The sequence below is a fragment of the Mesoplodon densirostris genome, chromosome 4, assembly GCF_025265405.1.
Source record: "Mesoplodon densirostris isolate mMesDen1 chromosome 4, mMesDen1 primary haplotype, whole genome shotgun sequence".
Lineage (NCBI taxonomy): Eukaryota > Metazoa > Chordata > Mammalia > Artiodactyla > Ziphiidae > Mesoplodon > Mesoplodon densirostris.
In genome coordinates, this window is record NC_082664.1 from 51,181,466 (window position 1) to 51,192,289 (window position 10,824).

The 10,824-nt window shown below is 45.8% G+C and overlaps 1 protein-coding gene across 2 annotated transcripts in view; it reads left to right on the forward strand.

Moving 5' to 3' along the window:
* Nucleotides 1-6,265, forward strand: part of TRIM9 (tripartite motif containing 9) — a 104,682-nt gene extending 98,417 nt beyond the window's left edge. For both annotated transcript variants that reach the window (XM_060096221.1, XM_060096222.1), the window contains exons 9-10: nucleotides 1,652-1,814; nucleotides 4,090-6,265. In XM_060096221.1, the coding sequence (XP_059952204.1) occupies nucleotides 1,652-1,814; nucleotides 4,090-4,152 (226 nt within the window). In that variant the 3' untranslated portion in view covers nucleotides 4,153-6,265. The remainder of the gene's footprint in view (nucleotides 1-1,651; nucleotides 1,815-4,089) is intronic.
* The last annotated feature ends 4,559 nt before the right edge of the window (nucleotides 6,266-10,824 follow it).

The window sequence follows — 10,824 nt, forward strand, 5'->3', positions numbered from 1 at the left end:
CCAAAATATAGGCAAGTAGAATTTGACCCATGCTATCATATTTTTTCTAGACCTCCTTTTTCATTTGGTTTGTGTTTTCTTCCTCAAATGTATTTGTCACAAGTTTCCTAGGTAGAGAAGTGTCTTTTATGGATCCAGGTCCACCTTATTCTCAAAGATTTCCCCAGGATACATTCTCATTGGTGTCTCTGGGAAAAAAAACAAAAATACAGTTGTATTCAGTTGGATCACAAGGAAAGTGAGTCAGGCAGTGGTAGGCAGTGGACTCCACTGTCTCAGCTTTTTCTGTATGCTCATCACTGCCCCTTTGCTAGCCAGTAGGACTCCTAGGGCCTTCACTGCCTGTTCCCTTGGATAGTTTCTATACATCTGCGTTCAGTGTGTATTATTCACCATCACTTGAAGTGAGCACACATGCCATTCCAGCCTGATATCAAATCCTACTAGATGTATATAAACCATTGTCTTCAGTAATTCACATTTGGGGGGACCCTCTGTCACCAGATCCCTGATGCCATGTACCACGCTTACTTTTCCCTTTTAGCTTCTTTATTTTGGAGTGAAGGAGTGAGTAATAACACAACTGCCACACTACGCAGAGAAACACTTTCTTAAGGCAGAGCACATCTGCTTGCATGCAAACTGCATGTCACCAGTGCCTTCATTGCTGAAGCTGTGAATTTCCAAGATGAAATTGATACCCCTGTGTTTTAACCACTATGTGCAGTCTGTGTTCTGCGAGCCCGGGGAAGAGCAACACTCTAACATTTCTGTGCTCTGCTGAGATGAGGCTGAAGTTCAGTATTGCTAGCTCTCAAAGAGGAGGAAAAAGACAAATCTGATCACCCATGCTTAATGGCTTTTGTGAAACCATCAATGGAAGCGTAAGACACAATTCGTGGTCAAATGACAGTCACTCCACCTCCTACAGTATAATTAATTATTTCACCTTACAGAGAGGAGATTCCTCTTCTTCGGTGTTGCCATTTTATGAAGAGCCTCCAACTTCTCCATTCAAATTCAGCATGCCCCAAATTACCATCTTTCTGGAATGAGCTTTTCTGTTTCATGGAGAGCACAAGGGCCCAAATCCAATTATTCATGCATGTGTTTTAGGTTCAGCTTAAGTGCTTCTTTGACTTTCAAATTAAATCATTTTGTATTTAATGATGTTTAATGCACACCATATGTGCAAAGCGTGAGACCCAGCTCTAGGCAGAGCTCTGATAGCCCAAAGGCTACTTTTTGCTCTTGGCCTTTGATGCTTTGTTTTCTACCAGGCAACTGCGTGTAGAGACCCTGTATGAAGGAGTTCACTCTCAGCAACAGCAGAGCAGCGCGGTGAACCTATACATTCTCAACAGGGGAGTGAAAATTGGTTTTCCAGGGAGCGAGCAAAAGATCTTACTTTTTATATATATAAAGCACAGATATACGTACAGCCCATCAGCAGATACACAGTATATCTGCAGTATTAAAATTGTAAGTGAGATGGGGCAATTAGGGGGAAAAATGTTTTAAAAGGCTCCTGGGGTGGGGATGAGGAACAATACTTTTAAACAAGTTAAAAAATACTGGTTTAACCATACAAAACGGGAAGCTTCTAGAATGAAGACAGGCAAGTGAAACCCCATGTTTTCTTTTCCCACAGAACTGAGGGAGGGATCACAAAGGGGGCCACGATCGGGGTCCTCCTAGACTTAAATAGAAAAAACTTGACATTTTTTATCAACGACGATCAGCAAGGTCCCATCGCGTTTGAGAACGTGGAAGGGCTGTTCTTCCCGGCAGTCAGCCTGAACAGGAACGTGCAGGTGAGCTGCAGACTCTGCTTCTGAGGCTGCCCGCGGGCAGCGAACTCAGCCCCTGCCCACGGAAGGCCCAGACCGAGACGCAGAGGAAGGGGGGGCGCCGGGTGGGATGGACGTGACAAGTGAGATGATTCCAGACCGGCGTAAGCCCCTCGGTTATATTTAGACACAATCTAGTCAACAGCAGGTGGGAAACTGGGATTCTCTGCGTGGCTGGCTAATGATTGTCCCTCTGAGAGCTAGATTCCTCTAGTAGAAAGGAAACTCTTGAATCAGCTGGCATGAAAACAAATGAAATGACTGATGCAAAGCACCGGGAGTGCCTGAGAAGTGAAGGTGTGAGCCTGAAGTGCTAGCACGATGCTCAGAAATTTGGGGCGTTTTCTCTGCACTCTTATCAGTTCTGTCAGGCGCTTCGGGGACAGAAAACACATACTGATGATTTACTGTAAATAAAAACAAGTTCTTCTCATTCGTTCATTCAACAAATATCTAGGGCCTCCCTGGTGGCGCAAGTGGTTGAGAGTCCGCCTGCCGATGCAGGGGACACGGGTTCGTGCCCCGGTCTGGGAGGATCCCATATGCCGCGGAGCGGCTGGGCCCGTGAGCCATGGCCGCTGAGCCTGCGCGTCCGGAGCCTGCGCGTCCGGAGCCTGTGCTCCGCAACGGGGGAGGCCACAACAGTGAGAGGCCCGCATACCGCAAAAAACAAAAAAAAACAAACAAAAAAAAACAAATATCTATTGAGTGCCTTTAATATGTCAGGCACTATTGAAGTATTATGACTATTGTTGTTTACCAGTGAAAACAAAAATCTTTCCCTCTTAGGGCTCACATTCTAGTTATAGGAGACAGACAGTGAATAATAAGCACAATTGCTATGTTAATTATATAGTATGTTAGAAGGCGATATCCAGTGGAGAGAAGACCGAGGGAAGGGTAAGGGACCAAGAGTGCCGGGGTTGGGAGGGCAGTGGCTGTCTTAAGCAGCGTCGTCAGCGTAGGTGGGCCTTATTGTAGTCACAGGTGAGCTGAGCCTTGAAGGGGGTGAGGGAGTGAGCTGTGTGGGGCTTTCCAGGCAGAGGGAACAGCCAGGACAAAGTTTCTAAGGCACAAGGGGCCTCACTTAAGCAAGGAAGGGCCAGGAGGTGGCAACTGGGGCAGATGAGGGGCTGTGGGAGAGAAGATCAGAGCCACGCGGGAGGGTGTGCCCTGCCAGCCTCTGCCGGGACGGGAGCTTTCACTTCCATCCTGAGCTAGAACTCATCATCAACTGTGACCCTCATTCAGCAAATGGCTGTCTTACGATAGGATAGATAGTGCTTGAGAATCAAAACACTGCTGGTGATTTTTGCTCTATATAAAACCACGTCTTGGGAGCTCTTTAAAAAATCCATTGTTGTTTATCAGTATGTGCAGTAGAACTGATTGCAAGCCAGTGACCTCTGCCCTTCTGTCTTGCTGCAACTAGATGGGTTTTTCTGGACGGCTGAAATCTAATCAATCAGAGTGCAGCCTCTACATTGGACAAAAGAAAGCTATGGATTTCCCTAGAAGTGTGTCTTAGAAAACCCTCATTCAAAGTTTTCCACATTTTCATTTCCCTTGCAAAGAATATTGTACTCGATGCTCTTTAGGGGTTTCCAGGATGTTCTGAGTATCTTTAGAGAAAGACTCTTGGGCTGGGGAAGACAGGGACAAGACAAGAAGGGGAGAGATGACAGACAGCAGTGCATGAAATGGTTCTAGCCTGGTCCGTGCAGCTGAAGTATGAGGTTGGACAAAATTCAGTGAAATACTAAATAAGTGCCCACGTTTCTTCATACCTGGCAATCCTGTAGTCCATCCCTAAATGAAAGGCTTATCCTAACTGCAATAACTAGTGGACAAATAATAGGGGAAGGGTTGTCTGCGTATCTGCTTTCTGTCCATGGACATGGCAGTGATCACTGCCGTGTGGCCAACAGGCTTTTCTACCTTCAGATCAATGCCTGTGTCTTCAGTCATAGGAACACAACCTCCCCAGAATCCTTTGAAGAAGCAAGTGGCTGCGAACCATATTATCAAGTGTCTCCAAGAGTGGGGAGCCCAGCATGGTGGCCAGGTTCTTAGCACAGGCTGAACTCTACTAGAATTCTCTTTAATGCCTGCCAGAATAGATGTTACAGAAAACCGAACAGATCCCCTTTTGAGTGAGGAACAGATCCGCTGTGCTCTGGGGAAGAGGTGCAGGGGGGGATCCTGCAGTGCCTTCGGGACTCACAGTCTCTTCCCACAGGTCACGCTTCACACGGGGCTCCCAGTCCCCGACTGCTACTCCAGCAGAGCATCAATAGCCTAAAGATGTGCTGTGGAGGCGCCAGCTGCCTGTTCTTACCTCCACCTGAAAGCAACAGCAAGGAGCTCAGCCAGAGCCGGAGGGAGAGGGAGGAGGAGAGAGATGCCGGTCCTCACACCCCGCAGCCCCCCTTTCCCTCCAGCCTCTCTACTGCTGTAAAGCCTGCTTTTTCTTCCACGTTCAGCAATTCTAACCAACGGAAGACCTAGACAGCCCACCATGTCACTTTGTTTCCACAGCCAGATTTTGCTTTTATTTACATTATTTTTTGTATGTAGGTGAGTTATCTTTTCTTTCTCCTTTGATCATGTCATTGGTGACTTCCTGAACTGGTACTGCCAAGAGAAAATTCTCCTGATAACTTTTTTCTTAAACTTTCTGTCAAAGAGGTAGGTAGTAGGGAGAGGTAAGGAAGAATGAGCTGAATTTGGGGTTTGCCGTTTAGAATGTTCTTGCCCTGTGACCTCTCGTGCAGCGTTAGCTCTGCAAAGCTAGTCTTTTCAGCAATGAAAAGTTTTACTATCCACTGAAGCACAAAAATATCAGCAACCCGACTACACAAAGACAAAGGGGTAGGCTCACAGGACAGCTAGGTCATTAGGACAGGCCAAAAACCCTGGTCACTGAATGAAATTGGAAGGTCTCTAAATATAGGCAGGGCAGGGGACTTCATGATTTGTACAAGTTTTTAATTGAAAACCGATTCTGGACCAGGCACTGTTCTAGACAATGGAGACAGAGTGGTGAATACACAGGTGTGGTCTCTGCCCTCCTGGAGCTTATATTGTCCTAGGAGAACAAACCAAAAATAAAATTATTACAAATGGTTATTAGTGTTAGGAAGGAAATAAACAAGGGCCAAACAGGCTCATTGGTAAGATCTTTCAGATCCCCTAGAATGATGCTAAAAATCCATACATTCTGGGGCTTCCCTGGTGGCGCAGTGGTTGAGAGTACGCCTGCCGATGCAGGGGACACGGGTTCGTGCCCCAGTCCGGGAAGATCCCACATGCCGTGGAGCGGCTGGGCCCGTGAGCCATGGCCGCTGAGCCTGTGTGTCCGGAGCCTGTGCTCCGCAACGGGAGAGGCCACAACAGGGAGAGGCCCACGTACCGAAAAAAAAAAAAAATCCATACATTCTGGCCATAGCACCAGAAACATACCAACTCAATGCCTTTTCAACTGTGCTATTTTAATTATGGTACCTGCTGCCATTCACCACAGAGTCCTTTTTTGGTAGAAATGATGTCAGCATTCTTATTTGTTAATACTGCGATGATACTAAGCCTTAAAAATAAATGTGAAAAAAAATTAATGACCAGAAGGAGGAGGACTCATTGTCCATAACGAAGGATCTTAAGTTGCAGTTCACAGCATTCACATTCTCAGGATTAATGCGCTTGTCTCCGTGTAGACTCACTATCTGTGCCTGTTACAAATGAACAATCCATCCTCTCTGCTGCCATTCACAACCCAACTTTCTGGAATTGTTCAAATAATGTTTGGGAGGAAGTGAAATTGTAGGTCATTGCTATGATGGATAGCAGAAGAATAAGCTTATTACTTCCATGTAGAGATAGACTTATATAAGCTACCCTTCAGATCCTTTTGTTTGACATGAAGTTTTAGAAAATGTAGCACCTAGAAAGAGGTTCTGGTTAGTTATCTAAATATTTGCCAGGGAGCCAACAAATTCACCATGAAAAAAAAAAAACAAGAATAACAAAAGGGAAGAGGTAGGATGGGAAAGCTAACAAAGTTTGGGCAAAAAGTAATATATGTAAATAGCTACTAATTTACTTTTGGGCTTACTTTATTTAGATTATTTCTATCAGCTGTGGTGTTTTTCTAGTTAAGTGTATCTGATTTATTGAATGGGTGCTATCCTATTTGTGTCCACCTTGGTTTTTCTTGGCTACAGAAACATTCTGTTGCAGGCCAACACTAATTTGATATATGATTTATTCTCCAATGAGACTCGATGGCTGGGCCGCTGTAGACTCATAGTTACTCTTGTTCCTTATTAAATTCATCCTGCTAATTAGATTTCTAGTGACCGGTAACACATAGTTTACACAGAATTGCAGTTATAGATGCATACAGCTACTGTACTAGAACAGATGGATATTTCTGGTGTGCCAATAAATGATTTTTATGAGAGAACATCCTATGTGTCTTTAGAATTTCTTAGTTTTTGCCTTTTGGGGACGACAGTTCCCCTTTGTCAGGGCAAAGTGTTATTGGAAGGTCCCGCAGAGCTCGGGAGAACACCTGCCCTTCATTCCATCTCCTCAGGAGCCTTGCACTGTCGCCTAGTGGTGCTGACCTCCTGAATCTTAACTTAGTATGAAACATTAACAGTGAGATGCTGTTGAGGGTCTGCCTCCAAACACTGGGGACTTACCTTAACCTGCTCCTAGAAGCTCCACAAACTTGTACTGCAAGATACAGTGTCACTGACTTTTTCTAACCTGGTTCCTTCACCACTTCTTGGAGTGGCTAAGCAATACGATTGTTTTTAAATAATTACAACAACTAGCCTTTTCAAATGAACAGCCTTGGTTTTATATTAAAAGGAAAACATGACCTAAAAGCATATCGAAAGCACGGGTTAAATCCATTTCACCTGCCTTCCCTAATCTAGGTTGTTTTGGAACTCGGCTCGCAGCCTAAACTATAAGATGTTTGCGGGAGTGGTTTTCCAGGAACTTGGCGTCAGCTGTGTCTAATTCCAGCTGAGATGATTAAGACTGGATCGGATGACCAACCCCTCAACTGGGCATGCGTGAGTGTCCTCTCGGTGACCTTTTGAAGGCGCCGAGGCCTGTAATTAGTTACAGCTGGGCAGAAGGACATTTACCGCACCTTCTTCCAATCACTTTTCCCCATGGCCCCCACGCGCCCCACGAGCCCCATACCTCAGACCAACCCGCTTCCTTATGCAGTTATCCCATAAATACCCCAGCCCCTTGCCTTGGGTGGGGATGCGGGTTTGAGATTTGTTCCCTCCTCTGTTTGCTTTGCTTGAAACCTCAGCATCCCAGCGTTTTGGTACGCTGTGCCATGGGCAAAACAAACCTGGTTCAGGGCTTCCCTGGTGGTGCAGTGGTTAAGAATCCGCCTGCCAATGCAGGGGACACGGGTTCGAGCCCTGGTCCGGGAAGATCCCATATGCCGCGGAGCAACTAAGCCCGTGCACCACAACTACTGAGCCTGCGCTCTAGAGCCCGTGCGCCACAACTACTAAAGCCCATGTGCCACAACTACTGAAGCCCCGTGCCACAATTACTGAAGCCCGTGCGCCTGGAGCCAGTGCTTCCCAACAAGAGAAGCCACCGCAATGAGAAGCCCGCGCACCGCAGCAAAGAGTAGTCCCTGCTTCACACAACTAGAGAAAGCCCATGCGCAGCAACAAAGATCCAACGCAGCCAAAAATAAATTAATTAATTAATTATTTTAAAAAACCTGGTTCAGTAACAATATGATCCAGGTTGTAACCTGAGTGGAACCTCAGGCAGTTGTTAGGAGCTGCTGCTCTGTGTCCATCCAGGTTTCTGCACTCTTCTTTCCTCACCACCTACCCTGATATTTTGTTCTTTCTCTATTGGTCCCATCTTCTGGTTTTCTTCTCTTCTTTTGCTACCTAATGGAACACCTTAGCCATGTTTTCCTCTTCCCGTGGTGTTGAGGTTAATAGAACTTCTGATCCCCCTCGAATTTCCTCATAGTAGTGACTAAGTGATTTGCAAGAAATCACCCTATTTTCTGGAAATGATATCCTCTTTTTCTGCCTCTATGTGTGCATTCATCTTTTGCCCATCTATTCAACTCACTGATAAGAAAGGAGGGCTTGCCATTGAATCAGAACTTCTGATTATGGAGCAAAGAAACTATGGTAATTAAAGAAGTTCTTAGATCACACTACCTTATAAGTTATATGAACATGCTAAAGACATCTGCGTATATTCTTCAACTATATGAGCCAGCTACTTCCACCGAGACTGGTGTTTAGGGAACCTTGGGTCTGACATAATACATCACACATAACTGAGGCTACTTAAATCGCGTCTTTCTCTGAAGAACCAGTTTTTGGGATACATACAGAATTGAGGGTATCGAATAGGAATGAACAGTGGAAGCACCTAATTAAATACACAGAAACATCAGCCTGGTCATTTGGACTTATTATCAGCTCCACTCTACCCCAGCTGTGCTAGGGAAAGCTGAAGGTACAGAATTAGATAAAACAGAATTAGATAGTGGCAGTGGTTGCATAACCTTGTAAATATATTTAAAATCACTGAGCTGTACACTCTAAAGGGTGAGGGACCATGTTGGACATGACCAGGACTCTCCTTACAGCCTCTATCAAACTACTTAATGGTCTGTTCCTATTTCCCCGAACCTGTCCTCTGAAATAAAACCTAAGGCAGAGAGGGAGCTGGATCGAGGACCGAGGCGCTGACCTTCTGGCTCTACCTTTTCTTGCTCTTCCCATATTCCCTTAGTCAGTGGAAGGGCTTTGGTTTGCTTCCTCTTCCTGTGTGTTGAAGACTTCCTCTACATTTTGTCCTTGGCCTTCCTATCATGGACTTTAACCAGCCCCTTTCCTGAGGGTCATAGTGGTGGAGAGAGTAGAAAACCTGGCTACCATTAAGGAAGCAATTCAAAATAGCTCTTACATATCCCCGGTGGGTATGAATCTTGCTCACATCTTTTTTCCTTCTCCCACCAGGTAGAAATAAACATTCAACGTGAAATCTAAAAGGGCTAATATACATATATATATATATATATATATATTTTTTTTTTTTTTTTTTGGGTACGTGGGCCTCTCACTGTTGTGGCCTCTCCTGTTGCCGGACGCGCAGGCTCAGCGGCCATGGCTCACGGGCCCAGCCGCTCCACGGCATGTGGGATCTTCCCGGACCGGGGCACGAACCTATGTCCCCTGCATCGGCAGGCGGACTCTCAACTATTGCGCCACCAGGGAAGCCCTCTGCTCAAGATTTGATTCCAGAAAGACAGTGTCTGGCTTGGCTTCGGTCCAGTGTCTGCCTCTTAGCTGACGTCAGGACCTAGAACCCCAACTACTGCATCCGATCTGTGTGCTGTTTCCAGAAAGGTAGGGGACGCATGCTGGCAGCCAAATGAACAAAGCAAAGGGACAGGTTCTATCTACGTCATGTTTTGAATGAATGAATGCTGCTTACGTCTGTGCCTTCAGTTTCTGAGATGTAGGGGGGTGGTTTTGGGGGGGAGCGGTGTGTGTTTACGAAAGCAAATGTTTTAGAAATGGTAGGAAGCGAGGAGGCTCAATTTCAATCTCTGCAGGGAATGAACAGTGAGGGGGGATGTTCTCTTCAGTACTGACTTTATATCTCAGGATACTAAATGCTCACAACTTATTTAGCTCAGAAAACAACAGAGCTTCTATAACTCAGTCGAAACTGGGACCACAGCCAATTTTACCTAATAGAAATTTCCAAGCAATGAACACAGAAATCGCTGCCTCTAAGCTACTCAGAACTGAGCTGGGAATTTTTTCTCATGGCATAAAGAGTCACAGAGTCGATTTTTTTTAAATTATTCTTTGGGTCCTGCTCATCTGAAAATCTGCCTCAACATGAGCTGTAAAGTCACAAAAACCAGTTTCCCAGCCCAGATCAACCACTTACTAGATATAAGCTTAGACACGTTAATTAACCTCCATCAGCCTTAGTTTGTGATAAACTGGAGATAATAATGCCTACACCATAGGGTGATTGTAAAGACTGAGTTAGAAAATATGTTGCGTGCCTAATACAGCACCTCTTTGGGATTCCTCTTGATTAAGCTCTTGTTGGTCCTTGCCATGAGAATGCTCTGCATACAATTAAAGAATACATTGCTAGGGGCTTCCCTGGTGGCGCAGTGGTTGAGAGTCTGCCTGCCGATGCAGGGGATACAGGTTCGTGCCCCAGTCTGGGAGGATCCCACATGCCGCGGAGCAGCTGGGCCCATGAGCCATGGCCGCTGGGCCTGTGCATCCAGAGCCTGTGCTCCGCAATGGGAGAGGCCACAACAGTGAGAGGCCCACGTACCGCAAAAAAAAAAAAAAAAAAAAAAAAAAAAAGTATAGGTAATGATTCACCTGGTAATTTTATTTCCTGGGGTTGGGGGGCGGTCACTGTATCAGGTGTCCCCCAAGACCAACCTCATGTTCAGTGATTTTCTAGAAGGACTCACAGGACTAAGAGGTAGTTACACTCCCAGGTACAGTTTATTGAAATGAAAGGATACAAAACGAAACCATCAAAGGGAACAGGCGCATGGGGCAAAGCCTGGAGGAAACCAGGCAGAAGCTTTTCAGAGTCCTCTCCCAGTGGAGTCACACAGGGGGCACCTAATTCCTCCCATGGCACCGTGTGGCAATACTTGCAAAGTGTGTCTGCCAGGGAAGTTCACTGGCCTCATTGTCGAGCTTTTTATTGGAGGCTGACCACATAGAGACCCTCTGCCAAACACGTGTCAAAATTTGACTCCCAGAAGGAAGCAGGTGTTCAGCATGAACATATTGTTTGCACAGTCTAGACACAGTGAACTGTCCTTATCATTAGGGAATGGTGGGAAAACTCCTGAAATCCAAGTGCCCAGATGCTAGACAAGGGCCAACCTTGCAAGCAGGGCTTGCTA